Below are 25,109 nucleotides of genomic sequence, written 5' to 3'. Positions count from 1 at the left end.
CTCGCAAACATAAAACAAAGAAGAAAGAATCGCAGATTAGCCACACTTTGCTAATTTGACTAACGAGCATCCTGTTGTGGTTTCAACTGCGGATCGAAAACAAGCAGTGCAGCAACGCGACTCTTCAGAATGTTGATCCGAACACACACGTCTGTCTGTCCGTCTGTCTGTCTTGTACTCTACTGCCCCCAGGTGGCCAAGGCGGGTAAACCAGAAGGAGTGCATTCAATTGATGATGCAAAGTAGTAAGTACGATATTATGAAGTGCTTAAAAATACACATGACACTATTTTGGGTGTTTTTCTGGAACGAACAGTATCCATGTAACATTTTCTTACAGTGCATTGCTTTGGATTTTCAAAATAAATTCAGCTATGTTGTTGTATAGACATTATTAATAGACCACTCAACAAATTGCAGGTATTCAATTCTTTATGACTGTCTGTCCGTGCGTGCGTGCGTGCGCTCAGGTGAAATGAAGAAATGACATTCACCTAATTCCCAGATTACAAGCAAAAGTGAAAGTCTCGACATTCTCGTAACTATCCCAAACACATCACAATGCTTTATACTTGCCTTTTCTTAATAATCGACTTCACACTCATTTCTTTAACCTAATTACACCAAATGGGATAGTCGAGCTGGGGGGGAGAATAATTGTCACTTATGTACGGCCTTCCGAGTTTCGTGTTCTGAAGGCGCTCGTAAATTGAGGACGACGAGAAGAAACGTTATGAGCAGAGATTATGACGAGGCAACACTGCTCCCTAGCGGCCGCGGCACGAAGTAGCCTTCATGTCAGGAAATGTATTGTGACAGTCTCATTTATTATGTCCATCCCTGTGACCCAAGCATCATTCCTCATTCCTCATTCCGGATCGTGCACACATTCAAACTCGACACTCCTCTTTTCAGCACTTCTGTCCGATCTAATTGATCAATTATAATGAAGGAAGAGTGGCTCGATTCATTAGATTAAAAAAAGAAAAAGAAAAAGAAGAAGATCTAAACTACAAATTAAGTATTCCAATTATATATTCACTGATGGAGGTCAAAAGGATCCTCTTGTTCATTTGATACTCGATGACACATTTGGCGACGTGAGGTCGTGAGCATGTTTGATTTTAAATGCAACGCGGCTAAGACGTGTCATTTGGTTGCATACTTTGGGGGTCAAACTCAAAAATGACTCAACATCAGCCTAAAATCTGATGATTCGCGCAATGAAATGACCCAAAATAAACAAAAAGGAAAATGTTAAATAATAAGAATAATTACAATAATTATTCTTATTATTTTGAAACATGACAAAGCTGTGTATACTGCAGGTTAATAGTTATATATTTCATAATAGCTCGTTTTTATTTCATCATTCAATTATTTTTCTTTTTTTTAAATTCAGTTCATTTTAATTAGTTTTAGAGCCTTTTTCTAGCCATTCGTTTCTTTTATTGAGTTTATTCGTTTTATTTTATAAGTGGCAAGATTTTTAGTTTTGTTTTTAAAAGCTCACTAATTATTGAATAATGAAGTCAACTATAATTACCAAAGAGCCATGCAGTCATACTGAAATAAATATACTGTATTTAAAACAAACCCTGAAAGCCAGTGTATGAAATTAATTGACAGATGAAAATAAAGGACATTTCACTATAATTATACTTAGTTTTATAAAACATTAAATCTAGTTTTAATGAGTTATCATGTAAGAAAATAGCACACTGGTTTTCAATTTATTTCATTAACAGAAATGTTTTTTTTATGTTAGTTTCAGTTATTTTTCAATCAAAAATTTGAAACCTCATTAACGGTCCAATTTCAATTTACAAGGTTCGAATCCCGGAGATTGAAACAATCGGCAACAAAGCATCAGCGAGCGCTTAAGTCAAACAAATCGCAAACGCACAAAAATATGCAACTCACCGTTAAGCCTCGTCATTTTCCAAGATGTCAAACGCCATCAAAGATGGTCCTGCACGATCCTGAGTCCATCGACAAGGTTCAAGGGTCATGGCGGGTGTTGAAACTAACGGTCATGTGTTACAGGTACAATGTGCATTTTTGTGGGGCGGCGGGGACGGGGGGGCTTGAAACAGTCTCCGTGAACTTGCCATCACATTTAATCAGGTTTTTGGTCAGAAACCAAATTGACCAATTGAACAAACGACGCGTGCGTGGAAAAAGAAGAGGTTTCAAATGGACCGCCCTTGACTGACCTTTTGCCCTCAAATGGGGAAACATTGTACAGCGCGTCTCTTTGAGTCACACGACGACAAGCTCGAATAGAGATTTGCCCGTCACAGGTCACAGGTCACAGGTCATTTGGGACATCTGGCGGATGTGACGGCGTTAAAGAGCGGGCGCTCGGCGCAATGGCGAGGAAGAGCAGGCCGGACAGCAGACTAAAGAAGGAGGCCACGGGAGCCAGCAAGAAGGACGCTCCGTGCTGGACGCTGAGCCGGAAGGATGCGCAGCCGCTCGCTCGCTGACTTTGGCCAAAGTCCTCCAGCGTGTCCAACGCTTGCACCCAAATCAGGTACATGAGCACCACGGCGAGCAGGCACACACCTGCCGGACAGATGTGACACTCGTACTTTTACGGGGCCAACTTCCACATCAACGTGACCTCGTGCAACATTTGACCTTAAGACAAAAATGCTTTCAGTCATTGAAAACTGCTTCAAAAAAACAAAAGTTTTCAAAATTCTTATGATTTTGCACATTAGTGGGCTTAAACTGTGTTTTAGTTGCTGTTTTGCTTTTCTTCTTCGTGTGACATCACGGCGAGCTCGTTATGGCTTTTCTTCTTGTTTTGTCCACCAGTGATATTCCACCGTCAACCTCATCTCCTACCAATGGTTCCTCTTCATTTTGATTAGTGCTGTTTTTGTTTTTTTAGAAATGACTTCCTTCAAATGTATGAAGTTCTGGACTATAGCGCCATCTATTGTTTTAGTACTTGAAATGCATTTCCATGTGGATAGTTCTTTTTTTAGACCACCTGAAATGGACGGCTCTAATTGACCATATAGTCTAATATGACCAAGTCACTTACATTGATCTGATATGAAGGGACGGCAGTTTGTAAAGAAACAGACCCCGACTTTTTCCTGCCCATTTTGCATACTTTGTGCTATTACCATCTTGTAATTAATTTTGCCTACGGCATTGATATGACTATTGTTGTCAGGAAATGTTTTAAAGGTAGGGAAGGCATTTGCCATCGTTGTCATATTTTCAGTCTGTTGTCATTTGTAAACTTCTGCTGCTCTTGTATTAAGAAAAAACCTGGTCGTATTTTGTGAGTGAACAGTTAAAGTGAAGATTGCTTGAAATTTTCCTTTTAGGTTTGTTTAATGAATGAATTCAACTTGAGATCAAAACGCTCTTGTTTTTTTGGGGTTAAATCGTATCTTTTGTTATAGTGACAGTTCAACGAGAGACCGTTCCACATTTCATTGCTTTGAAAAGCTTAATACTTTTGATGTGATGTTTTATTTTGCAACATTTCGTTGATGGGTTGCAAAATCAGTCGTGAGTTGTGAGAGGAAGAATCAAGTCAAAAGATTCTTTTTTGGCATGCAATCAAGCGTCAAGTGTTGCTTGGGGGCAAAAATGCCAAATGTCAACTTACCCCCAGAAAGCAAAAGGGTTCCGCCCGCTTTGTAGAGCTTGTGGTTGGAGAGCGTCGCAGTGCAGATAACAGAAAGCCCGCCAGCGACCACAGCGGCCACACCCGCGACGAGGAAGATGCTCCAAAAAGTTCTGAAAACTGAGAAAGGGACGTTGAGGTACACCGAAGAGTCAAGTGAGGAAGTGCAAAGGCTGAGGTGTCCCACCAATGGCGCTGGGACGCTCGCTGGCTTCCGCAGGGGAGAGCGATGACTCCGCCCAAAACCGGTCCTTTGCAGGAAATGGGAAGAGGAACGCCGCCTGGCACACTTTGACGTGTGGCGCTTTTACTGAAGAGTAAAAAATATATATACAGGATTGTGAGCATTATTGTGAAAGCAGAGCCCCCCCCCCCCCCCCCAAAAAAAAGTGCCGGCTGAGTGCAACATGATCTTACAGATCCAAAGATCCCAAAGCGAGTACTTAGGAGATGTCGCTGGGAAGTAGCATCGCCAGAACAGGCCCTCGTGGAAGAGCATGTTGTTGTCTGCGGCCTTGGGTCAGAACACCGCTGGTTAATTATTAGCACTATCATGCAAGACATGAGCATTTCAGTAAGGCGGGGGGGTCCGAACTTTTTCCTCCGAGGGACGCAAAACGGAACGGCGCAAGGCCGCCGGGACATTTTGAAATCCATCACAACGACCCCATGTTTATATATCGCTTTGTGTCACAGTAGAAAAACTCTATATTAAAGCAATTTACTATTTTCGTAGTAGTCATAGTACAGGTACGGAAGATGCTCGGGGCATTGTGGCCACTTTTTTGAACAAAAAACAAACATAATATATATATATATATATATGTTAGTAACACTGTACGGTACCTGTGTGTGTGGTGGATGGCAGAGCTCCATCGAACCCAGCAGCCAGTAGTCGGTGGCGCAGGACAACAGAGTGGCCAGAAGCGCCAGCGCGCCGGAGAACAAAGCGAAGAAGAGAAAGACGCTCAAGCGCTCATTTGGCCTCAAGCGGCAACGCTCCGCCATGCTGACGGTCCGCTTCACGTGTTCAGGGTTGGAGCGTGGCTGCAGGTCCCCCTCCCCAAACAGGGAGTTGAGGGATGGAAATAAACACTTGCGTCATGTGTCAGGATTAGCAGAGGAGCAGATGTCACGACTAAATATAAGGATCGGGCGCCCGACTAACCGTTTTTCTTTTTCTTTTTGGAATAGAGGCCCCAAAGCTGAATTTTGAGGGATGCAGTGGAAATTTGCCGTCATGTTTTCTGTATTAGTGATCAATGGGCTTCAGAGAGGAGCAGCAGTTTGCACAAACCGAAAAGAAAAAATAGTTTACAAGAAATAAATAGTTAGCGTACAAAATGTCCCCATTTAGGAGGCCAAATGACATCATGAGCAGAAAGTCGAGAGAAAAGCTTGAAAACATCTCAGCTTTTATTGGAATGGCAGAAATGAGCGCAGGATTCAACAAGTCCTGCTGCATGTTCATACAAGACCACAACTTTTTGTTGCGTTTGATCATGAAAACGGGCTTGCAAAGAGAAGAAAAAAAAAAGTTGAAACGAGTGATGTGGCGGCGACTCATCCAAAGACTCCATTTTGCATCAGAGCACGGCCGGACGCTTACGTTTGTCATCGTGTCAAACATCAGAAAAGCCCTCATTCGTCGACTTTTCCACTCGTTTTTTCAACATCTTGGCACAGAACTTTAAGCGAGTTTTCTTATTCCGACCCCTTTTTTTTGAAGGACAGTATTGCACATTTCTTGACTCATCCTTTATTTCGTCCCGCCTCCTGACAGATAAGCTGACCCAAGTGTGTTCAAGCAGACTCGTGTCGAGTAAGCACGTTATAACCCCTTCTGAGCACTCATTAAATATTTACCAGCGATGATTACATGATTTGCTCGCCGTCCCTTCTAATTGATGGAGGACGTCGCTACCGTTGTCGGCAGTTCGATTGGTCCGCTGTCACTCAATCCGAACGTGGAGGCCTTTTGGAGGAGCGCGGACGGGCTCGTAAGAGCGCCGCGCGTGCGCTTCCTCCAATTCGCCTCCAGCTCTGCCCAACCGGTTTCCCCTGGCCTAAGACATGACCCCGAACACGGGATTGTGGCGGCAGATGCTCGGACCGATTTCCTCGTAGTCTTTCTTGGTGTGGCACACTTGGTAGAACTCGGGCTGCCGAAACCAAAGTCACATTCAAATGTGCGTAGGAAATAAGCATGCCGGCAAAATAGTTCGATACTCACAGTGGACGCCAACATGGAGCCTCCGAACCAGACGGCGTAGCGCTGCATGTGATGCGTGATGACCTGCACGTCAATGGGCTTTGGCTGGCAAAAATGAAAACAAAATGGATGAAACCCGGCAATGACAACCAATAGACCCGCTTGATTTTGCTGAATGGCCGTCCAAGCGTGCATTCGCAGCGTTTCGAAGCAGACGTCATCCATTCAAACTTTTCAAAAGTATTTTCTCACCTTCAACTTGCCACCGCTGAGTTCCTCGCTGATTTTCAACCTCGCGTCCACGGTCCGCTTGAGATCCCTCTGCATGCGCCGTCCAAAGTCTCGGAACATGGTGGAGCCTCCGGAGAGCACGATGTTCTGCGGCACGCTTGACATATTAACAGCCGGTAGACGCACGGCAGCCGCTCGCATTTGCTTCCCGCGTACCTTGTAGAGTGGCCGGCGGACGTCGATGGGGCAGTTCTGGATGACCTCATCCACCACCTCCGAGATGGGCTGCGTGAAATCCGGGTTGGCAAACTGCAGGACAGCGAGCAATTGGAAATGGCGCAAATGTGCACACGCAAGTGAACGGAGATCGAAAAGGCACCTCAGGGTGGAAGAAGATCTCGGGTCCGAGGAAGCGCTCATAGCCCACGTCGATGAGGAACTCTTTCTTGCTGATGGCGTTGACACCCGTGTACTGCTTGATCCACTTGGGCCCGTCCGTGTCGTACTTGTTAAATTCTTTGACGAGGTCGGGGCACACGTAGCTGAAGCGCTCCTGAAGCGACACACGCCAGTGATATTATCAGCAAAACGCCGCCGCTGTGCAGCTTGTTCTCCCGTCGCTTGATGCCAAAAGAACGGCCCGGCGGCGACACCGCGCGCAAACCCATGAACGGCTCTTCAAATGCGCAAAAAGTCCAACTGACCTTGACGGCTTTGGCGGTCTCCAGCGACTGCTCCGGAGGAATTCCCACTTCTCGTTCCCTCAACAGCTGCTGGATGAAGTACGTGATGTCCCGCCCCGCGATCGGGATGTGCTTGATGCAGCTGCCGATGACGTAGCCTTCGGCCTGGAATGCAAAGAGGAAACGGAATCATCGAAGGTGCGAAGAGGCGCGCGGACCGCCGGGCCGGCAACGCACCACCGGGATGACGTGCGTGACGCCGTCGCCGCTGTCGATCACCGTCCCCGTCAGCGTTCGCTCGCCCACCTGCCGGGACGTCCAGGAGGCCGCCAGCGCCAGGACAGCCTGATGAGAGCACAATCGGATTATTAGCCGAAAGAAACGCCATCTGGGGCAGTGCTCGTCGAACCAAGCGGCACCTGGAAAAATATCCGAGCGACATTCGCAATGTAGTGTTTGTGGTGCGAGCTTTGAAACTGTCATCAGTGTTTAAAGTGTAATCAGGTAAACACTTATGCAGCGGAAAGTATCAATTTGCTAGAGATTTGGACTTTGCCAATAATCGCGATAACGCTTGATGACATCATATATACGTCTCAGCGTGAAAGCGGCTTCAAAAACGCCGAAGCGCGGAGCTGCTGCCCGCCGCCGGCACATCCGCGCCAAAGAGTTACTCGTCTTTCCCGGCTGCTCTGGAACTACTGCGGTTAGTGGATTTGCACCACACCAGCTAACCTTACCATTATTGTGGTAATACCAACTAACACGGACTTCCGATGGATCTGCTCCTTTTCCACGGCGGCCAGGTAAGCTACACGTTTGACACGAATCATCATCGTCGTCACTCAAGGACGACGACGAGAAGTACGTGCAACAAAGCAAGACAAACAGAGAACAGAAATAGAGAAGCCGTGCTAACTGCTAACGTGAAACGTAGAGGAGCGAAAGGCCGGACTTTTGCCAATCAAGTTTATGCCGCTCGTTAGAACGTCACCGTCGAGGCATTGCAACATTCCTACCACCAGGATCCAGGAACGAAGATGCGAGTGCGGTTTTGGTACCTGAACAGCGATGTAGAGACCCGGGACGTTGAAAGACTCAAACATGATCTCGGCCGTGTACTCTCGGTTTTCTGGTGTGTTCAATGGAGGTTCCGTCTGCAGGACGAGACGCACGACACATTATTGCCACACAAGAAATGTGTACATCAATAACATTGCGCTCAGGCCTGAACGATTATGGAAAATAATCGCATTGCGATTTTGTCACTAAATGTTGCCATTGCGATTTACTATACTCGTTCAAACTTGAAAAGAAAAAACGTTTAAATTCACTCAGTAACAGCAATACATGAGCAAAATAAGTATCGCACTCTCAGCCATAAAAATTGTTCCGTATAGTTGTGAGTAGCTGGCAGATGTTTTGCTCGGAAAACCAGCATGTCAACTTTAGCTGCTTTTAAAGATGAGCGAGTGCAAGTAACTTCAAGGTAGACATTTTTGCAATCAACACATTTTCAACTTCTCTGCCGCACACGCGCCGTTTCCCTCTAACGCTACCACCCTCCCGCTCATGCTGTCTCTCTCCCGCACACGCGCATTGACTCTGCTTACACACACTTGAGGTTGAACACTGGTCGCTGGCGTTCTCGCCATCATACAGCGCTTTGTGGTGGTGGTGTTTTAAATTGCTGATAAAGGGTCGTAGTGTTCCCTCCTAAAGTAGCAACGGGGGCGAGGCAGATTCTGCACAATACCTTACATTGCGTAGAATCTTCTTTTCTTTTTTGGGGTTGCCAAAATGCATCCACACAACTGACTTGCTGCCCCTAAACTTTCTGTTGCATCCGCCATTATAGCATCGTGTTGAAGTCGCCTCCAGCCTGGACCGCCCCGCTCGGCCCCGCCTCGCCCCACCCCGGTCGCCCCTCCTGAAATGACGCACGCTGTCTCTCTCTGATCACACGCTGTCTGCTGAGCTAGAAAAACATGTTTTTATTGACGCTGATATTTATATATATTTGAAAGGACATTTCTGGGCTGTCATTTTAATACTGCAATATGTTTTTGCTCACGGTTATAATACTGTCAATTTTAATATTGCCTAAATGCAACGACTTTGGGGTAGATGATACAGAATGTTTTACCAAAAGGAAGTAATGATCTTCAGGTTCTGCCCGCAGATACTTGAAGATGACCTGCTCCATGAACCTCTCCATCAGGTCCCAGTCTTCCACTATTCCATGTCGGATTGGCCACTGGGAAGGAGGAAACGAAAAGAGGGTTCATCCTCTGCCGAAGTGTGTAACCCGAGCGCTTTCGCACGACAAAATGCAATCTCACCTTTGTTGCGTACGATGGCTTATCGATGGCTTCGTCGCCGATGAAAAAATCCAGATCGTCAACACCCTTCATCATCCGGCGCTGCGCCTGGTCCCCGACCTTGGCGGACTCTTTTATCGCAATGCCTGATCAATCACGAAGGAGGCGTGACAAGAAAACAACAAAGCTTGTTCAAAAGGTCCTACCTCAAGCCAAATGAGGGATGACAAAAACAAACATATGAATTGTATTTAGCTCACAATTACAGGTCGGATAAGAGCATGGTGAACAGATGATAACGTGTTTACCGTTTGCCTGCAAAACTCAGTGGCTCTCGAGTTCTCCATGAAACTTCCGCCTCGAGGTGAGTGAATGTTTCCAGAAGTGAACAAAGTGTAGCAGTACTGTATTGTGTATGTTTAATCCTCAATTGCGGAAAGCAACTTCCTCAAAAGGTCTGCTCAGATGTTTGGTACTTTTAAAACGTGGCTTGAAATCTTTTCATTGCAGTTTTTTTTTGTTTTTTACAAATCGAAAATATGATTTCATCATTTTGGTATTTTATTTTGTGTTTTTTTTGTGTGCGTTTCATCATTATATTATTCCTCTCCTGCTTTTATCCTTTTTTTTAATCTTGACTTTCCTTTTGTTTGAAATTCATGTTCAGCTCTATGGATTTGCCTCGTTTGTTCAAATTCACGTGCCTTACCAAATTCTTCACGTAATCACGCCATTAAAGTGCACATCTTTCACCTCATTACTTACATGACGGTATGATGAACTGGGGTTCCGTGTTTCCAGCATAACCCAGCTTTGTGTACCTACACGGGGTGGAGAGTCAGTCAGTCAGTCAGCACGCATCAGCATTTCTTGGAAAATTCGGGTCGCTACAGCAAAAAAAATCTTGTTGACGTCGTGGTTTGTGTGGGGAAAGGAACCAGGAAGTAGCAATAGCTTCAGTAGCTAGCGAAAGAAAGGCGTTTTAAAAAGCAGTGCTATCAAACAGGGCAAGCCTGGGCAATTTAGAACTGGCCGTCTCTCCGCTTAAAATGATTGCAAATGGTGACGATAGGGAGACGTAAAGAGAAAAGCGGTACAGGCACGAGAAAGGGCGTTAGCCTGGAAATGGACATGTAGGCTAACCGCAAACGGCAGCTAAATGGCGCTAGCATGTTCCGCACGTACCCTGTGCCACAGTCGACAACGCAAGCCGGCATTCGACCAGCCATGCTCTCTCGACCTTCGAGCCAAAAGCAAGGTCAATATCCCAAGCGTCCGATATGGACGGATGTGCCGATCGCAGATGATGTCAAGTCCCCGCAACCACAATGAACGCAGCGGCAGCCACGGTTGATGGATGAGCGCTTCCGGGTTCTCGCTCAGATATTTGCCTGCATGCACAATGAAAGGTGAAACAGCGACTCCCAGTGTATGGCATCGGCTAGTGCAGCAGCAGCTTTCGTTCAACGACCCGGGCCTTTGGAAAGACTCGTTTATTTGGGACCCGGTTTTGGGCCTTTTGGGCCTTTTAGTTGTGTAAATGCAAAATGTGAATATGGGTCTCAATACTTGACATTTGACCGCCACTGCTTACTGCGCTCCAGAGCAAACCAAATGACACAATTATTGATTTTAAAAAGCGGATATAACTTTCTGCTGACCATGGAGAACACTTAACAATATCAAATAAAATGGGAAATACCCTTTGTTGAAAAATAATGATGACTTTTATTTTTATTTTACCAATCTGCAAACATAATTGGAATTTGAGGGGTTTCAAAACATAATAAATAATTGATATTTTAAAGTACTGTACACTAATGATCATAACTAATATTAATTGTTTTATTCTGTAAATTAGCAATAATATTATTAATGGTGATGATGATTCATTTATCCAAATCACTGCAGTGCAGATATAGAGTATTTAAAATATGTCTACACTCGGCAGTGATGATATAAAATTTGATATTTTGCTATTATCCATCCTTCCATTGATTATTTTGGTATAGATGAAGTTGAGAGCCACGCCCATTTTGGTCTGATGTCAAAATTGCGGCCACAATGTATTTCCAAGTCATATGAATAGGGCTCCCTCACGCCGAAGAGTTTGATCACGAAGGGGAGGAAAACACTAGAGGGCAGCCTAATAGCTTGTTTTTCTTCATGCATTCATTTCTGTGTGCACTCCAGTCCTGTTGGGAATCGTGAGAGTCGTTTGTAATGCTAGCCATTTTGGCGAGGGACAATATATTTCACATTCGTCTACTGCTTTCCTACATCCCCCTATTCGTTATCCCTCCATGAGATGCCTTTACTTTGCTGCCATTTTACTGTTTGCTTCCGTTTTATTGCAAGTCGTAACGATTAAGTCGCTTTTAAAACGGCCTGGCCGGTAGATTTAGGACCAGTGTTCAATCGAGGAGCTATTTCCGATAGTTGTTAAGGAATCGAGATGACCGACTCATTGCACGGCTTCGTACAAACAGTTCTGAGTTCAGATGATGCGTATTTCTGCCAGAACTCTGATTTGTGTGCACATCATTGGAGCCAGGCTTTAGTTTCACCGTACTCGTATTATTTTTAACAATGCATGTGCTGCTTTTGCTGCCCTTTAACCCCGGCCCGATAGCCTATGATGACCTCCTCCTCTGTGCTCGGCCTTAACAGAGTCCATTTGAGGCAGCAGTCAGTAGAGCTGCACAACTGTTTGTATGTAACCGTCTCTCATTGTTCAAAAATGCTTAATGATTTATGTTTACGTTCTCTTCACCCTCTTGAGCTGATCACGAAACGTCATGGCTGCCCGACACCACAAAAACACGCTTAATTAAGTACTCGGCGAGGAGGACAATCGGGTGATCGAAACATATTTTTGTGGGGCTAGATTCAATTAGTACTTACTTTTTCCTCCTCCTCAGTGAAGCTACGCAGACTGAGTTAAGCGAGCACTTACAGTAAATGCAGAACTGTCCAGAATGCACGACCTCCTTGAAAAATCACGTGAGTGCAAATGTCATTGGAAAAAAAAAAAACACTCCTTACTGTGTCAACACAAATTTTATCGCCAACTCATATCAGAAGAATAGTTTCACTCTTCACAGAAGACCAATCGGAACAAAGCGATAACGTTTTAACACAGAAGCATCAAACCAAATAAAGACACGACCGAAGAAGAAGAAAAAATCCCATGCAAGCGCCAAAGCGTCATTTATTGTGAATGAACAAATATTGGATAATGCACCAAAGTGGCTATTTAATCTTGACCTCATTCCAAACATGAATTACAACCTGAAGCAGCTCTCAAGTGAGAGCTGAATTGTGCTCATGGTCGTCCTTGTGTTTGCCTAAATCTCTTCAGGTTTGCCTCTTGGACCGGGTTGGAATGAGTAAGTAAGCATTTACTCTGCGAGTACACAAAATTCATACAATTTACAGCAGCAGCCAAAGTCCACCTGGCAAAAATGTGGCGTTCTCCGGTGCCCACAACAGAAGATGATTGAGAAGGCGTGTCCGCCGAGACTCCCAGTGGGACCGGCAGGGTTGCTGATTTTCTTTGTGGACGCGTGCATCAGCGAGCTCGCATCACAAGCATCCCGCGCCTGCACAATCCCACGGTTCAGATGAACGAAGCGGCGTGCGGGCGATGCCACAGAGAAAGAAGCGGCAGAAGGAGAGCCAGGCTGGCGCTCATCTGCGGGCCCGGCGTCGCCGCGGAGGAAAGGGGCCGCTTCCTCTTGGGCCCGTTGCAGAGCGCCGTGTTGCAGCAGGAAATGCAGACCGAGTTCAGCCTGCCGGTGCAGAACTGCTGGTAGCCCGAGGAGGCGATGAGGCACGCCGCCGACGACGCACACGACTTCCGATAATGAATCCCTGCGAAGGGGGGACAAGTTGGATCATTTGTTTGCTCCTTCTGGAGTCGGACCAGGCCTCTTGACGAGCGTCAATCGGACATTTCATTTCTCACTTTTGTCACCCTGTGGAGCCAAAATGACAGCAAAACTAAACCCTGCCTTCAAATCAAAGGCAATCATTGTTTTGGTGCTTTATTTCTTGCTTTACTTGGTCATCGGCCCCGCTGCACGCAGACCCGTCGCCAGAGCCCAGGCTTAAGGAAATGCATTTATTATGAATGCCCCGCAGACAGCATTAACGTGCCCCATATATTTGGATACATTCACGCAGCATGACAAGTTTTCTCATAGACAGCTTTTACAGTACGGCAACGCCGTCATGAGTACGTCGACGGCGCAGCCATATTGGATGAGGCAAAGTGAAGCTATTTGTAAAGATGCCTCGTTCTCTTTCTCCTGGATTCATAAGGAACCATGACATTTGATTGTATTATCCCATTCTAACGCAATCTGACCGACTATTTGCAAATATAATGGCAAATACAATTGCCACATCCAATATGGCGGACGCGCTGACATATCGCTTCGAACGGGCCACCTGTTTGAACGGTGTCGGCAGCAGAATGAAAAAGAGAAAGGAAAGCAAAGTCCAACCTCATTTTCGATGCCCAAACCATCTGTGGTTTCTTTTTTCAAGTCGCTCGTTAGTTGCCGACACGAATGTCGCATGTCCCTCCTCGCTTGCCGTTCGCTGGGCACGTGCGCCAGCGTCCTCGGAACGACTTACCACAGTACACAATACCAAACAAAACAAAAACCTTGCAGCTTCATTTGAAAAATGTTCATGGCTGTCGCTCGCCAACATTGCCGTATTTGTCAGCCAGCCGAACTAACGTTATTTTCAGTAAGGCCGCGATGGCTGTTGCAGATCAAACAAAATCACACCACTTCATATTTTAATGTCTTAGTGATAAATAACTCAACATTACTATTTGGAAACACAAAATTAGCTACTATGAAAAATATGATCATAATTCTAATACAACATTATTTTTAGGGATCCATGCCTCAAATGGGTGGGGCGGCACAATTATCTTGGTCGGCGGGCACGGACCCGTATGGCCCGCCCATGGCCCGCCCATGGCCCGCCCATGGCCCGCCCATGGCCCGCCCATGGCCCGCCCATGGCGACGGGTGTGGCTGCACACCTGGCGATCTTATCAGGAAGGGAAAAAAACATCACAGGCCCACGTATATTATTTTATTCAATCACAACATAACAAAATTGTCAATGGAAAAAACCGGATGGCCCTGGCCAATGTCGCTTCAAAATTCAAAAAGAAGAAAGGAGACTTTGAGGAAAGGAATTTGAGAGGCTGTTGGCCTCACAGCCTCATTCATTGACAGCACTCGCATTTTTCAGCAACAGAGACTCTCCGATATTCCAAAGGCACACATGAAATGATAAATATGCAGTATTAAGGTCAAACTTAACAGCTAGCCTGAAAAGTCTTTTTTTGCTATGAAAAATGAAAGAGAACATGGACATGCATTTTTGATTGCAATTTCAAATTTGCCAGCCACTTGTGAAAACTAGTAGCAGAACCCGTGCACACCTTGCGACAGTTCAGTCGCCTTCGCCGCGGACAGAGGACGTTTTCATCCACGTCAACTTGAGTGGGGAAAAAACAACTCTTCATACTGAGCGGCAAATACGATGCGCAGCGTTGTTGATTTGCCAACAGGGTGTCGCTCACCATCGGGTTTGACGAGCACCTCCTTCTGGCACATGTCCTGCACGTTGACGGTGCAATTGACGACGTACTCGGGCGTTGAGCAGTCGTTGTGCTTCATCTCCTCGCACTGGTAACACTGGATCTGAAGGGCGTCTCCTGCGAAGGGAAAAGACGCGGAAACAAAAGACAAGGAGTCACGCGGCAATCTGGAATTTGACGCGGTCATGTCCGAGCTCGGGTCACCTTTTCGTTTGAGCACAGCTCACGACCGCCTCCTTGTTTCACGCTCAAACGCCCTCACTTGCAGTTTTCAAAGTCCACAAAGGCCAAACGTAAGATACGGCTATTGGCGCCGTGTCCAAACAAAACTAATGAAGTCTTCCCTCTGCCGCACTGCTAGCGTGACATCACCTGGAGCCGGAGGGCGGCTGAGGGTTTGTATAAAGCACGCTGAGCACATAATGATGGCGGTGTTCGTGAAGTGAGGGGAGGCCGTCAAATCCCACCGGCGGTATTTTTAACAAGCGGCTTCGGTAAGGTCGGTAAAGTTTCATTTACAACGTAAACAGAAGGAGTGTGATGCAGTGCCGGAGGGAAGTGCAAGCGCCACCGCGCCACCGCGCCACCGCGCCACCTTGCAAAGGGAGACATTTTACTGGCTGCTTGTAAAGCGACTTGTTTGCTCGACTAAAAGCCCCACTGAAACCCGAGCGCTTGCTTTGCCACATAGTGCCGAGTGGCAAAAGCACACCAATGCATAACAACGTCAGCGAACCCTGAGACTATCAACTGCAATGACTTCCTCTAATGGGAACCGATCATTGACGCGGCACTCAATCAAGCCGAACGCAGCACATCTGCTCATTGGTGTAATTATGGGAACGGTGGAAGTCATTCGTCTGCCAAGTTTGCCACTGATAAACACAACAACGAAACAGCCAGTGAGCGGCTCCATCGCTCAGATGGGATCCGATTGCGGATGCAAGCGGCATCTTATTATTTCAGAGGGACTCTGCCACGCCGGGAGCCGAAAGGCAGCTTATCGGCATCAGCAAATAGCAAATTCTATTAGTCAGAAGGAAGCATTCAGACTGAAGAGAACATTTCATGTCGACTTCCTTGCACTGCATTCATCCAGTAGAATGAAAAGAACAACAGTAGGTTTTTGTTGTTTGTTAAATAGCCTGCTATTATTCTGACTGCATGTATAAATCAAAGAGTCCAAATAAATGCGTCACGCGTAATGCATAATGCTCCTTTGCCAGATGTGTGCACCTGCAGCCATTCCGACTTTGCACAGAAGTCGTGCCAAATGAATGACACACGCAGCTGCGCGCGTTCAACATTTCTCAACCGGCGCTCCTCAAACGTGAGAATCAAGATGAAAGTATCGAGAGTTATTAGTTTAGAATGGAGAAGACATCTGGCGCGCGCACATTGAAATGGGAAATCAACACGCCCGACGGAAGGGTTCGGTTGCGCCTACCTGCGTGAGCCACGACTCCAAAAAGAGTCGCCAACAGGAGCAGACGCATGTCTCGCGGGAGAGCATCCGATGGGACAAAGTTGCTCAGAAGGCTGAAAGCGCGACTAAGCGCCACAGATCAAGCGCGCACGCACACGCTCGCACACGCGCTCGCGCTCGCGCTCGTCCGCATCCTCCGCGCTCGTTGAGGATCTTGGCCGCCACTGCACGCGCGCCGTGAGCGCAGGACCTTCTCGAGAACCACGTGACGGAGGCGCGCATCGCGCAGGCGTGCGCGGCCACTTTTCGCCGCTTGGCTTCAAGGTTGGGACGGACGGCTAAACTGGCGCCGCTTGAGTTACGAGCAGGTTTCTCAGTTTGTCAGCATCCGTGATCCGAGAGCGCTGGTGTCCAAACTAGGGCCCTGGAGCCATTTGCTTGGGGCTATTCACAAAAAAAACGGTGGATGGAAGTGGTGAAAAGAATACGACTCCTAAATTCTGACCATGTTCATATGAACACAAAGCAATGAGTTCATGGCAACAGGTGGACTAACATGTATTCTTCCTCTGGCCATTTAATTGTCCCAACGTTCACAGTACGTTGCTTGCATATCGAGATGAGCAAAGATATGGTATAGTATAATTCAGTCACAATAAGCTATTAAAGCCCTTCAATAAAATCACGTGTCCTATATTATACAATACCTTACTTCTACTGTTTTGGTCTTAATTTCCTGTGTAATTGTTTTCCTCGCGGAGAGCTGAAAAGCCGCCAGCTTGTTTGGCGCAATGTGAAATGGAGTTGTGTTATTTCCGAGAGGATGTTTTTGCGCGTGCGCCTTTTGAATGGCAAAAAAAGCTGGCAGTAAAGCAGCTTATCTGACATCGCGCATGCGCGTAATTGGCTCACTTGACTCGTTCTGCGGTAAACAGTCCGTGGTTCAGTTCATCGCCGAGACACAATGAGTGCCGTTTTCCCAGAGAACTTTTGAGGAAAAGAAGACGAGACCTTCAAGTGCTGGTCCTACTCCTGAAGTAAACGGGGAAGAATTCCGTCAAGCCGGGACGTTCGAGAAACATAAATGGCTCGCTGGCTGTCCACGGGTCAGCAAACGAGCAAGTTCCGAATACTGTAACTTGCAACATAATGGCACATTTGTGGGCTTGTGAACGTGTCATTTTCCTCACCACAAGGCTGCAGGTTACGTTACAGTGTGTGCGCATCAACCCACACGGCGGTATGAAATAATCATGAAATAAGATTCAATATTAAAATGAGTAATAAAACTACCCCCAAATGTTTCAGGTCGCGCCGTCACTCAAGCACGCCCACTCTCAAATCGCCACCGTTGTGATTATTGATCACTGAATAGAAAGCGAGAAGATTGTCAATGCCGTTAAAGAAAGCTGCAGCACGGTGACGTTCAACAGGACACGTTTAACAGGACACGTTCCATTCAGAACGACGCTTGACGAAAAAAGTTGGGTTGTGCTTACTTTTTGTGAGATGCATTCTTTTTGTTCATTTCATTTTTGTATGACTTTCGAGGCCCATTTTCCCACAAATATTTGGATTGAATTTGGACTTGAATTCGGGGGCGTTTTGATTTGAGGAGCACGTGTATACGTTTTCTTGTATTTGCTACCGTGTTCGTCTTTGCTCCAGCATTACATTAAGACTCGATTGTGACGGTGCGTATCGCAGCGGCACTGATCATTCGGTGACCTCTTGCCCTCTGCGCCTCGCAAGGAGCAGCTTGAACTGTCGCACGAAGGTACGCATGAACATTCGGTTGGCGCATATTAAAGCAGATGATGGCGCACAATCACCACCATGGAGACAAACCCGTGGCAGTTATTCAAGCTGCGTAATGAAGCATCATGGGAATCCTTACTTGGAAATCCCTCTTGCACTCTTGGCGCAAACCGTCTCCTGCTGACAGAAGCGATTAGTGGCGTGTCCTTTCGGGGTTCCTTCTTGCCCTGAATTCCTTCCTGGAAGACGGCGGACGCATGCTGGGACAGACAACATGCAGAAAACATGTTTTTTCTCCTCATATTTATTTAGGAAATAGTTACATAAAATAGAGCATTAGTGTAACAGACAAGATTGCACACAGGAATAATGATAACAATGAGCAATTCATAGTATTTACCAAAGTAACACTGCTGGTAAGCATTTCCAAGGGAACGTTTAAGGATAGAGGTGAATCGCACTAAAGTCCGATACAAAAACATGGGTATAAATACTCGACACCTAGAAAAATACGCAAGCTCTCCGCACTCGCACACGGTCAACAGTTTCATAAAAAATAAAAATAGCGGCACGCAGTGTGCAGTGTTGATTAGCACCAGCTGGTCAAGTTCCAAACAGGAATTTGGCATAACATTACCCATATATGTCTTTCAAAATAAAATCTTTGACCTCTTTTTTTTCTGTTGATCAAAATAAAGATTTCTATTCAACAAGAATCCCAACGGAATTCCATAAGAAAAGATACAAGCTATTTTCAAAAGCTCATTTGAAAGATTGGCAAAAAGAATGTACACGTGTCGTCTTTGTGTGTGCATATTTGCATATAGGAACGAGCAATGGCCCTTCTGATATTAACTTACATCACTTTTATTTACAAAATCGTACATGTGAGAGGTTCGGTTCGGTTCGGTTGGGGTTTGCTTCAGAAAAACACGCACGAGATGGACTTTGTATGGCAGAAACGGAGGAACTAATTATTCACGGAGTTTGTATGCAAGTCAACGTCTTCCTGATGGTACAATCGATTTGGGTTGACTTTGTTCCCTGAGCTACCAACAGTCTCTTGATCGGCACTAAGGAGGAGTTTGGTAAGAAAAGAACAACTTCCTCGTTGGTCTCAGGAAGATGCGAGCCCAGAGATGTCAAACTTAGAAAAAGATGTCACACGACACGATTAGGAAGTCAAGCCAAGTGTCCGTTTTTTTTTTTTGCTCTACTCATTAAATGAACAAAAGTGTGGCAGGTGCATCGTGAAGGGCCGGATGTAGCAGCAGATTCCATTTCCTGGAAGATCCAAAGTAACGCAACCCGCCAGTATACGCTCCTTGACACTGTCAACCCCAAAAGACACCACAAGTTGCAATGAGTCGAGCATCGCTCCCGTCCAGCTTTCCGCCTTCTAAGTGCTTCTTTTTGTTGGGTTCTTAACCAACAGGTGAGGTGCAGGACTGCAGTCACTCAAATCAAACTGGATTCTTCACACTCGCCGCAGTCTACGGTCACACGTGGTCGGAGAGCTGGCTGGTGCGCGACGAGAAGCTGTCGTCAAGCGAGTCGCCGAGGGAGCCCGCCGGATCGGCGCCAGCCCCGCCAGCCCGCGAGGACGCCTCGTCCGCCTTGTGGCCACGCGAGGCAACGAGCCTTCCGTCGGCGGCCGTCTCCTGACGGAGGCTGGAGTCGCTGCGATTGAGCTCGTTGAGAGACTCCAAGGTGACGTTCCGCGAGCCGGGCTGCGCGGCGCAGATGGCCGTCTTCCCCGCTGCGATTTCCTTCTGCGGAGATAGAAATCAAATCAAATGCTCAGACCCGCTCGTACTGCGCACGCCGGTCAACACGTTAGGCTAAAGCCGTCGCTTTGGAAAGCGCATTGGAACCATCGTGCTTTATCCCGACGGGCCCGGGAGCGAAACAACAAATTGCGAAGGTATGTAACGAGCAACACGACTGGATTGGACGCGGGTGCTCGAGGTGTTCCAGACTCGCTCTAAATATAGGCCTTCCCCACGTTTGACCTCCCTTAAAGCTCTGAACAACAACCTGAAGCACGAACTCGTTTAGGCGGCAGCAACACAGACGCCTGCTTTGGATTTTGCGCCAAGCGATTCCAAATACCTCAATCCGATGATTTCAAAGACAGAAATAGCAGTTGGGATTCTGCCCATGTGATCGATAAATCAATAAATGAGGGTAGGGAAATAAAGGCATGGGCGAGTATCGGTACAGCTATCTGGCTATTCTTTCAAGGTCTCGGTACCAGCGTTTACAATCAGGAACTAAAAATCTAAAGTTACACATTTCAAATAATTCCATGCAATTTTAAGGAAAAATACCAAATTGGGAACGGGTCTTTCTTTCAAATGATCTGTCATTATTTTGGGAGGGAAATCTTATGTATCCAAAGTGTTATCGATACTTGGTATTGGTGACGACAGTAATTCCTGGCCTATAAGCCGCGCTAGCTAAATTGGGGGAATACTTGAGTTTGTGACACATCCAAGCCGCACCCGACAGTAAGCTACCGCAACGGGTTCCCGCTACTTTCTTTTCCATAACGAGGGCGCAAATTGTCTCGCTCTCGTTCGGTCTCTCCTCCTTTATTGGTTGCTTTTGCTCTGCCTGACGCTCTTGATGCAAGTGAAAAAAGTAGCGGTTTATCGTCCAGAAATGACTGTCGTCAAGAGTCATTTTTAAATTGAGTCTCAGTTTTAGTCCAATTTCAATCACACTTGCGTAGTTTTGATCATAATTAGTCAACCTCATCCCATTTTTATTTAGTCACCTTTTAGTCGAGCAGTTCACTCTTTATTTGAGTCCAAGAAAACATCATTTTATTTGTCTAATTTTAGTCTCGTTTTAGTCAGAACAATCCTTTGACCCGTTTTTCCGTCAACAGGTAATATTGAGCATTTCCATCTCATCTAAAACGACTTCACACAAAACTTTCTCTCATCTTTTTGATTTAAAACAACTTGACACACAATTACAGTATATCAACAAGTGGCTATTATTGCTACAAGCTAGTAAGTTAGCGGCGGGATTTACATTGTTTGAACGTTAGCCTATAGCTGCTGCATCAATGTTGCGTTGCACTCGCGAGCAGCAGATTTGAATGTGTGACTTTGTGTTCGTGGCAGATGAGCAGAGACATGATTTTACAAAATCATATTTTTCATCTTGTCTTTGTTCGTGAACTAAAATGTCCATCGATTTTAGTCCAGTCTCAAGTGAGCTAAATTTTCGGCGCGTCTTTATTAGTCGACAAAAATGCCGATTGATTTAGTCCCAATTTTGTTTTGTTTTTAGTCTCGCCGAGTCTTTATTTCATCCGATGAAAATGTGTGTTGACGAAATTATTTTTGTTTAGTTTTCGTTGCCGAAATTAGCACTCGTCAGGAGTTGAGTACTGGGACTGGAAACGCTCTGAAAAAAGTGGCACTGAACATCCCTGCGGCGTGATTTAATGAGATACACGTACTGTAATGTGTATACTGCACATGAAGTGTTTTTGGCTTGAACGCAAGTGTTGTTCTTAAATCACAGGGGAAACTGCCTTACATTTAACTGAGTTTGCTTTCCATTCTCCATGCTGCCTAAAATGTCTCAAGGCAATACGGTGCTCACTGAGGAGGCGATACATGCAGATATGCCGTCTACTCCTTAGTACCAAAACAACTCTATTCTTCCTCAGGCATTTTCATTCCCCAGCACCAACAATAGGAAGACGCGTAGGAGCAGGTAGAATGAAGTCCACTGGGAGGACAGACGATGAGCTGAAAACAAAAGCCGCACTAATAGAAACGAGACGTAAAAGTCAGAGGAAGACACGTACCTGAAAAGGAGGACTCAAAGGAAAAGGGAGAGAAGACGCGGTTAGCGGGACTGTCAGGTGCTGTCAGGATGATGAATGGGAGGCCAACGTGGGCCGCGAGGGCTCTGATGGGAGCGGCCCAGCTTTGCATTGCTCTCCTGAGTGTTTGCGGAATGTTATTAAAGGGGCTGAAATCAAAGATCTCTGACACCAGCCAGAAAACTTTGCCAGAGTGTGGCCGGCGGACGGCGATGCCTCACGAGTGCGGCGCTCCGGCGCTGCAGCAGGTCTGTCCGTCCAAGTGGGGCAAAAACGCTCGCCATGCCGTGCCGGTGTAAATAAAACCCGATGATCTGTTGCATCAATTCCACACAGACACTAAGAACTCTTTTTGACTGCCTGTGATCTGTGACCCATACTAAATATTATTTTGCAGTCGTAGTAAGACTTTCCCGTGGCTACTTGGCTGCGCGTTTGGCCAATTTGACATTTTGCAGATGACTTCAAATTGCCGGAATCGCTGCCGTCTGGCTGATGGGATGACAATAAAGTTTGCTTTGATTTGAAATCATCTCGCTTGAGTTCCTCAAAGGTCGGGAATAAAACTCCCTGAACAAAGTCAAATGTACACAAGTGTTGAGTCAGATCTTTGGCCCTCACTCAGAATATAGATTTTTGTGTCAGGCCCGGCATCGGGGCAGTGGAGGGTAGCCCGGCCGCCCTGCGGCGGCAGCTGGAGGCCATTTCACGCTCTCTGGTCCTCGTTTGTCATTGAGCGTCGTTAAATAAGGGTAGGCAAATACCCCCTGACACGAGAAGGCGAGTCGATCGAAAGCAATTAGGCAGCTTTTGCTATGAAAATCTCCCAAGGAGAGAAAACCTTGGCGTTTAAGCACTCACACTGAGCTTGTCTCTGGCGTTGAGGGCTGTTTCTTTGTGCAACAGGTCGTATTGACTGATCCTCCTGCTGTCCTTCTCCACCGGAGAGAACATCTCATGCTGGTAGAAGTCCATGATGGACAGAGGATTCTCCACACTGCCACTCTTCAGCGTCTTTTCACATTGTTCCACTGCAGGAGGACGAGTGAACACAAGTCAAGCGCTGCATTTCGCCACAAGTCTCGGCTCAATGATTCATTGCAGAAAACTGGGAGCATTTGGGATTGAACGTGCCATTGGCAAGATCAATTTCAACACAATTTTCCCCATGAGAGGTCTGAAATTCTTGATTTGCCCTGTTTTCCAAAATGAATCCTTATTTCGGAAGGTTTGTTGCCTGACCAGGGTCCTCCATTTGGCTGCAGGTGATCCTCGAGCTTGGCAGTGGGCTCACCGCGATTACAGGTCGACCAAGTTCAGGTTCAGCGTCGCTGCCGCTACTGCTGCCCGAGTACGTAAACGATCGCAGGGCTCTCTCCTAACAAACAGACAACATGATCAACTCTGCATTACGCATCTTCGAACGTTTAGTCATAGTCGTGGTCGTAACGTTACCACTCGCCCCGGTGATAACAGTTACGCCACCATTGCACATCATTTCTGGCAGTCAAACGAGCAGTCGAGGCAGATAGCTGCCCTAATCAGTCTTGCTTCTGGGAACGCTTTCTTTACTATTATGGCCAAAGTGCTTCCTCAAGAGGGATTCTGTCGGGTCCCTTTAATGCATAGAGTTCTCCTGAACCTGCTCCATTCTGAAAAGTGCCTTCAGGTGATTTTTTTTTGTGCACTTCCAAATTTAATTAAACAGCATAGCGCAAAATGCAAACACAGCAACAGACCTTTTTTGTCCTTGCAAGCGTATTCTATGCATATACATACGACACGTCATCCTAACTCACCGAAGAAATGTCTTGCTCCTTTACTTTCATCTTCCTCCCAGTTTCATCGTCTTTGTCCTCAGTTGATGCTGAAGCGCTGCTCCGTGGGGTGAAAAGACTCAGCCTCTTAGTCCTGTTAGCACCTACGAGTCCAAAGAAATAGCAAAAGGATTAGACAGTGGTGATGGCACGCAACTGCAGTCAAACTCTGGACTCGTGGACTTGGCAAAGAGCGAGGCCAGAGGTGAGGTACCGTCTCGGCTGACACTCTAATCTACCAGTAAATGCTTTTGTTTGGTGTCTACGGGGCGCAACAAGCTGCGTGAGAACATGAGGCTGTCAGTCAATTAACTAATATGCGCCGTATGCTTAGTGGCCAAACAAGCACGATGTTCAAGCGCAGCTGCTCAGCCCTAAAGGCTTGGAATGTAAATAGGCAGATACAGATCCTTTATTGAGCACATAGTCGATTTCTGGACTGTGTTAAAAATGATGACAATGAATACATATTTCCATTTGAGCGGCGCCTCTTGAGTAAAATAAGTAGACATGCGCCTCAAAAGGATGAAGGCATTGATGCTCTGCTGTGTAAATAAGAGCAAGACAAAAGAAGAAGAATAAAAACTGCTGTTGCTCTGTTTTGACCGATTACGTTAACGTAGCTTGACTTACCGGCTAGTTTGGGCAATCGGGTCCGGGCATCCGGGTTGGAAGCACTGTAAGTAAGGGATGGGTCCGAGAAGGAGTGAGCCAAGCTTCCTTGAGCATGCAGACGGGTGTTGGGCGGGGAAGGCACTTTGACGCTGGGCGGTGAACATTCCGGAGGAGGGCAGTGAGGCTCGGCTCGGAGTTCGGCAGTCAACCCGTCCGGGCCGGGGTCACATTTTGGGACGTGGCGGCCGCCGGCCCGTGCGACAGAGTCGGGGAGAGGGAAGGTGCCAATCCCGCTGTCCAGTGTTCTCATCTGACAGCTGGAATCTAAAGTGACAAGGAAATGTGACAACTCGGGGAAGCAAGGGTCAGAACACAGGAAAAGGAATGAGGGCTTCACATGCAACGGAAGGGCTGGTGAGAGTACAGGGTATCTGTGGCGGGTTTAGTCGTCGGTGCAAAGGAGAGAGAGAAAAAAACATTTGGATCACGTTAAGAGGAATCTGATGAAAGAACGCGACATTGCACGGACAGAAACTCAGAGAAACTCCCGAGGACACACTGGAGTGATTGGTCAGGCCTTACGGCAGCAATCGGCAGCAATCGGCAACGTGCGGACGTGGAGTTAAGTGGGCGGCATTTGGTACATCCGCTTTGCTTATTAACTGTGTTTTACTATTTGGCTGAAATCAAGAAGTGAAAATGTAGCCGAGTATGTTTTGAAGTAAAAACTTGAAAGGGTAATTCTCTGCAGCCATCCGTCTTGTAAAAATATCTGACGGCAGAAATGCATATTCAGTTTTATATTGACATGATGTCATTTGTTTCCGTTCTGACCAGGATGGAGCATCACAAACACACTTCGGCTCACAAGCAAACAAATAAAGAGCACTCCCTTTGATGGTGCTTTTCTCGGGTATA

General features: G+C 46.4%; 4 protein-coding genes across 12 annotated transcripts in view; all 4 read right to left on the bottom strand.

Moving 5' to 3' along the window:
• Positions 1-1,598: 1,598 nt before the first annotated feature.
• On the bottom strand, positions 1,599-4,919 carry LOC147180090 (transmembrane protein 182-like). Its single transcript, XM_086069284.1, has 5 exons — positions 4,499-4,919; positions 4,070-4,166; positions 3,840-3,962; positions 3,635-3,772; positions 1,599-2,568 (listed from the first exon to the last, which is right to left on the bottom strand). The coding sequence occupies exons 1-5, from the start codon at positions 4,658-4,660 to the stop codon at positions 2,312-2,314; spliced, it is 777 nt and encodes a 258-aa protein (XP_085925410.1). The 5' UTR covers positions 4,661-4,919; the 3' UTR covers positions 1,599-2,311.
• Positions 4,920-5,045: 126 nt separating this feature from the next.
• LOC147180089 (actin-related protein 3) lies at positions 5,046-10,490 on the bottom strand. Its single transcript, XM_086069282.1, has 12 exons — positions 10,285-10,490; positions 9,865-9,920; positions 9,121-9,245; positions 8,925-9,035; positions 7,840-7,935; positions 7,016-7,123; positions 6,800-6,943; positions 6,475-6,648; positions 6,312-6,404; positions 6,117-6,242; positions 5,886-5,969; positions 5,046-5,814 (listed from the first exon to the last, which is right to left on the bottom strand). The coding sequence occupies exons 1-12, from the start codon at positions 10,326-10,328 to the stop codon at positions 5,719-5,721; spliced, it is 1,257 nt and encodes a 418-aa protein (XP_085925408.1). The 5' UTR covers positions 10,329-10,490; the 3' UTR covers positions 5,046-5,718.
• Positions 10,491-12,285: 1,795 nt separating this feature from the next.
• Positions 12,286-16,359, bottom strand: LOC147180088 (ly6/PLAUR domain-containing protein 1-like). Of its 2 annotated transcripts, none has more exons than XM_086067524.1 (3): positions 16,176-16,359; positions 14,711-14,845; positions 12,286-12,972 (listed from the first exon to the last, which is right to left on the bottom strand). In XM_086067524.1, exons 1-3 carry the CDS (start codon positions 16,222-16,224, stop codon positions 12,719-12,721), a joined length of 438 nt encoding a protein of 145 aa, XP_085923650.1. In that variant the 5' UTR covers positions 16,225-16,359; the 3' UTR covers positions 12,286-12,718. The 2 variants fall into 2 exon arrangements, with proteins under 2 accessions (XP_085923650.1, XP_085923651.1); XM_086067525.1 differs by lacking the exon at positions 16,176-16,359 and adding an exon at positions 14,933-15,086.
• Positions 16,360-18,198: 1,839 nt separating this feature from the next.
• LOC147180087 (nck-associated protein 5-like) overlaps positions 18,199-25,109 on the bottom strand; it is a 70,477-nt gene continuing 63,566 nt past the window's right edge. For 7 of the 8 annotated variants that reach the window (XM_086067517.1, XM_086067520.1, XM_086067514.1 and 4 more), the window contains 5 exons: positions 24,210-24,515; positions 23,559-23,680; positions 23,002-23,137; positions 22,621-22,790; positions 18,199-19,684 (listed from right to left, as the gene is read on the bottom strand). In XM_086067517.1, the coding sequence (XP_085923643.1) occupies positions 19,412-19,684; positions 22,621-22,790; positions 23,002-23,137; positions 23,559-23,680; positions 24,210-24,515 (1,007 nt within the window). In that variant the 3' untranslated portion in view covers positions 18,199-19,411. Of the gene's footprint in view, positions 19,685-22,620; positions 22,791-23,001; positions 23,138-23,558; positions 23,681-24,209; positions 24,623-25,109 lie in introns of those variants that run through there. The other variant, XM_086067521.1, reaches the window with a different exon arrangement.

This window comes from Leptonotus elevatus, chromosome 2 (genome assembly GCF_054856555.1).
Source record: "Leptonotus elevatus isolate MCC_2025b chromosome 2, RoL_Lele_1.0, whole genome shotgun sequence".
Classification (NCBI taxonomy): Eukaryota; Metazoa; Chordata; class Actinopteri; order Syngnathiformes; family Syngnathidae; genus Leptonotus; species Leptonotus elevatus.
This window is presented reverse-complemented; position numbering and strand designations above follow the sequence as displayed.